The 5002-nt window shown below is 42.0% G+C and overlaps 1 protein-coding gene across 1 annotated transcript in view; it reads left to right on the top strand.

Moving 5' to 3' along the window:
• Nucleotides 1-411: 411 nt before the first annotated feature.
• Nucleotides 412-5002, top strand: part of SCAMP1 (secretory carrier membrane protein 1) — a 104480-nt gene continuing 99889 nt past the window's right edge. Inside the window, exon 1 of the mRNA XM_019641039.1 lies at nucleotides 412-667. Coding sequence (XP_019496584.1) covers nucleotides 611-667 — 57 coding nt within the window. The 5' untranslated portion in view covers nucleotides 412-610. The remainder of the gene's footprint in view (nucleotides 668-5002) is intronic.

The following is a 5002-nucleotide window of genomic DNA, read 5'->3' as shown; positions in this document are numbered from 1 at the left end:
GGCTGGGCCCCACGGGACTTAATCATTCAATTCCGCTGCACAGCTACCCGGTTCCACGCGGTCTCCGCCCGGTGCCGGAAGCGTGGTTAAATAGCACCTCCCTCCCCAGGTGTGCAGCCTACATCCCAGGCTGCCTTCCCAATCTGGGGCAGTGGTGTCAGTGGGTCTTACCCACAAAATACTACCTCTTCCCCAAGTCATGTTCGATCACAGGGGCCGATTTTAAATTGACGATAATACAATGAAGTCCACACAGATGCGCTGCTGGTCAAGATGCAGAATCTCAGTCAGGTCTACTGGAAGTAGGACGGATCACGCTGCTCTCCGCTCCCGGCTCCCTCCGCCCTCAGTCCCTATTCGGTCGCAGCCAAAGCCCGGAGCGCTGGATCACGGCCCAGAGGAACGGGACGGCGAACGGGATAAACGCCGCCGGCCCGGAGCCCGTCGCACCGGGCATGCTCAGTGGCGCGGCCGGCTGGGTGGCCCGGCGAGCTGCACCCGGATCTGCTCGGCGGCAGCGGCGGCGACGTGAGCGCGCAGGGGGGCGGCGGCCTCGCCTCGTCTCCCTCACTGCGCCTGGGTCGGGTGGGTGACGCCGAGTGCGAGAAAGATGTCGGATTTCGACAGTAACCCGTTTGCGGACCCGGATATCAACAACCCCTTCAAGGTGAGCGTTGTCCCCAAGCATCTCCCGCCGCCGCGACGCCTCGTTGTTTCTGAAAACAGACAAGTTCCTTCGAGCCCACTGCGTCCGCCCCTCGCCTCCTCTCAGCCGCTTCTTAGACGGACTCGGGGCCGCCGCACCCCTTTTGGGGGTCGCGCCCCAGGCCCCGCGTCACTTGTTTGGGGGTCGGACCGGAACCTCCTAAGCTCCGCGTCCGGCCGCCCCTCCCCACGTCCCCGACTGAGGAGGGTCGTGCCCTGGCCCAGGAGTGGGCCCACGCGCCAGGGAGGGTTCCTGGCCCGCCCTTTGGGAGCGGGGAGAGTGAGATACCTGGGCAGGTGGAGTTGTCAGCTGCTAGGCAAGTGTGGCTGGTCGGGCCGCGGCCGGGACTGGGAGGCGGTGAAGGAGGGCTCACCCTCTGGAGGGGTTGTCATGGGGACCCAAGGCGGCGGCGAAGTGCTGCGTGGGGTGATGGCAGAGGTGTGGAGCAGAGGTGCGGGCACAGAGCTGCAATTAAAAAAAAAATTATGTTTTTATTTTTGAAACTTGTGTTGCGCCCAAATACCACCAGCGGCGCTGCCATTCCCCCCTCCCTACCATGAGGCTGAGGTTGAGGGTCTGATAGCAAAAATAAGCACACCTGGAAAAAGACTAGTGCACGTGGACGATCACCTTCCTACCTAATTGTTCTCAGTAAGGTAAACGACGGGATATTTTCCAAGCTCCTTGTGCGTCACCAGTTCTCTGGGCTGGATGAGGATACCATTTCCCACATGAGCTTTTTTTCCTTCTTGGAGCCTACCTTATCAACTCCAGCTTCGGAAGGGCTTGGCACAGGACCGGGCAAAGGAAGGAGACCTAAGAAGTTCATTATCTGCTCTTACATTAATGCAACATCTAAATAAATAGCTCTTTAAAAGTACTCCAGGTTTCTTAATGAGGGCAGTTTGCTTGGCACGGAAAAGTTGTTTCAGAATGTTGGTTGAAGTTGTTTTCTTAATTTCCCCTGGATAGGTGCAGTAGTAACTTTTAATTTGTCGTCATACACAAGGAAATAAAAACTTTAATTTGTGATCACACGAGTCATTTCTGGCTTGTTGAATTTACATCTCTTCTTTTTACTCCTGGTTTTATCTCTTACTAAAAATCCTGCAGGAGGAAAAATTTCCCTGTTCTGATTATTATTAGCCTGATAATTTCATGGAGGGTTATGTTAATTAAATGATCCTGGTCATTATTGATAACTTGACTGTATAAATGTAGACTAGACCCATTCACTATTCCTTTACCTGTAATGTCACTTAAGAAAATTCTATACAACTGGCCTGGAACATGCAGGTTTTAACAGATGATATAGTCCCTCCCCACACCCCTCCCCGCCCCCCGAAATTTAATATTTAGTATTCCATCATTTCATGTGGAAAATTTGATAACTTGACAAGTGGATGTTATTTTAAAACATTTTAAAGACATAACATTAAGAACCTGTTAGCTTTTCCTGATTCACATAATTCACTGATGCATGTGACAGTTTGGCTGTTTTCTATTTGGTCATTCCATTTCATGGCTCATTTTATATAGCTGGTTCTGTTGTCAATGCACAACATTGTCTTCTTCTTAGCCCGGACTGTCTTTTGTTACATGTGATGTTGCCATGGCACTTCCCTCTTCTGCCACACATAAGGTTGCTGTAGTAATTCTAAACTCAGAAGTAATTTTAAATACTCATTCGTTGTGGCATCAAATTATAAACCTTTTTTGTTCTTTATAAGTGGATGCACTCAGAGGATAATAATTATTCAAGTTCACAAATATTTCAAGGGATGGATAACTTAGGCCTAAAGAATACTTGATTGTACACATGTTCCTGTTTATGGTCTTTCCCTGTTTCTGGTGACTGTCACAGCGCTGTGTACCTGACCCTTTATCTTTGCATTTGTGTCTAGCTGCCCTTCCTCTTAAAGTAAAGCTTTACATTTATAGCATATTATTTTCTTCTCTCTACTTTTGTCTGCCTCCTATGTAAATGTGATTTTTGAACTAGCATTTCTGGTCCTCTCTACTTAAATATAAAAAGTTCCTATATTCATATTTGTGTTATCTTATGATCACCTTTTCAAATCTGTTCTTATTTTCAATATTAGAAAATAAAGTTCATAGTTTCAAAATGTATATTTCATATTTGGCAGTCACCCCATGTCTTCTTGATTACAAACTATTTGATTTCCATTGCCTTTTCAGTTTTTTAACCTTTCCTTCACTTTTATGTTAGGAACACTTTTGCTAGCACCTTCATTTGAGTCATGAAAATAATTTCTGAGGATAATATCCTTAGATAATGTGACTACAGTGGCTTACTTGATTTTATTGTACAGTTATTTGCTAGATTCAATTCATTTTTTGAGTGCCCGCTTTATTCTACTGGTTGTGATAGGCTCAGTGAATGAGTTTATAGCATTTGAATAGTTTTCATTGTGCATCAAGAAACTTGGAATAACTGGAAATGTGTAGTAATCTGAAAGAAAATAGATTATCATATGGATGTTTCTGATAATTCACTCTTGGATTGTTATTAAGTGGTTTTAAAGCTAGTGAGGAAAAGTATTTTCTGCATAGTCCTAGTCAACATGTATGTATTGAATAATTGCTGTATGTCTTTTGTTCATCTGTTCAGTTACTCATTCAACAGATATTAAAGAAATATCACTGTCCTTAAGGATATTAGCCTAACATGGAGACAAACATACCTGGAAAGTGAAATAAAAGGAGAGAGTTTAATAACCAGAAATCAGTAATATAGGCTTTCTTATAAGTTACTGTATGAGTATGTGGAATGAATGTAGCTTGTTCAAAGGAGGAAGCAATAGGTGGTCAGAAAATCTTCATGCCTTCTAATATGCTTTAGTATAAATATGCTGATTAAGTGGGTTAGAAAATTCATTTTGGAAATGACATTAAATGTAATTTTTAAAATAAGAGAATCAAAATTTCAATGCAGGGAAAGGAAAATCTTAAAATGTGTTTCATCGGAAAAAAAAATGTATTTAGTCAGATCTTCATGGATGAAAAAAAGCCCAGAGATTTGATATTTTACATTTGGCAACCATCCTGATTTCTTCTTCATTAAAAACTATTTGACTTCCTTTGCTAACTTGCTACCTTGCTCATTGTTTTATATGCAGATGTAGGTAGTGCAGAATTGGCATCAGAACTTAGATCTCCTGATTCCAAGTCCACTGCTGATGGCACTGTATTTGGTTGCGTTTCTGACACCAAAATTCTTGTTTTGTATTTGGAGCTTGGACTTGAGGCTCTCATGGGGAGACAGCAGAGGGTAGGTAGTATTTAAAAGTTTTTGCTCAAGAGCTTAAAAAAAAAAAATCCCAACAAAGCCTGTTGTTATTAACCAGCTGTGAGACCTTAACTTCTCTATACCTCAGTTTACTATTGTGTAAAATAGGTTAATGGTACCTTCTCCATAGAATTGCTAATAGGATTAGATGAACAAACATTTAGCAATGTAATAAGTGTTCAGTGCATGGTAGCTTTGATTATTATAATAAGTAGTATAATAGTACTTCAAGAAATTGTATTTAATTATAGATACCTATATTCTTATTAATTTGGTGAAGTTCATGTTCCTTTTGAATCTTTTAGAATGCTATAACTTTGGCAGGTCATAGTTGGGAGAATCAAGGCCAAAAATAATTAAGTGGCTTGCTCTAAGTCATTCTGCTAGACTAGATCCAGGTTGTCAGAATTCTAATGCTTTGTCACTGTGTGTGCTTCCACTCTAATTAAAGAACTCTATTAAAATTGAGTACAGTGTGCATTTTGTTTTGGCCTCAAAAATCAATTCTACTCTATTTAAATCATCTCTTAAAAATGGCCTACAACTCAGCATTCTTATTTGTGTTATCTTTTAAGTTACAGTAATTTCGGTAGTATCGTTAAGAGTTTAGTTGAAGTTGAAAATTGAAAATCTTGTCATTAAAAGGTGACCTGTCGTATTTCAAGGATATCATCCATTTTGTTTTCATTGACAGTTAGTTGCTGTCACTCTTTCATTATCCATTTAAAATTTAAGATTGGAGATTGGATAGCACAAGGAAAGGATTTTGAGGATTTCTTCTGTGATAGTCTAATGTTAATCTGGACATAGTGTTAGTAATTTATAATGTATAGCATTTTACATTCAGGTCAACTGTGTGAGTTCCCCCTCTCTTTCCTCAGGTTGTTATTTTCAAAGATTTTTTTTTTTAATTGGGGAATTGGGGGGATGGGAACAGTGCTGGGGAATTGGGGGAAGGGGAACAGACAAGTCGCTGTCGTTTTGTT

The sequence above is a fragment of the Hipposideros armiger genome, unplaced genomic scaffold (assembly GCF_001890085.2).
Source record: "Hipposideros armiger isolate ML-2016 unplaced genomic scaffold, ASM189008v1 scaffold_55, whole genome shotgun sequence".
In the NCBI taxonomy this organism is placed as follows: Eukaryota; Metazoa; Chordata; class Mammalia; order Chiroptera; family Hipposideridae; genus Hipposideros; species Hipposideros armiger.
This window is presented reverse-complemented; position numbering and strand designations above follow the sequence as displayed.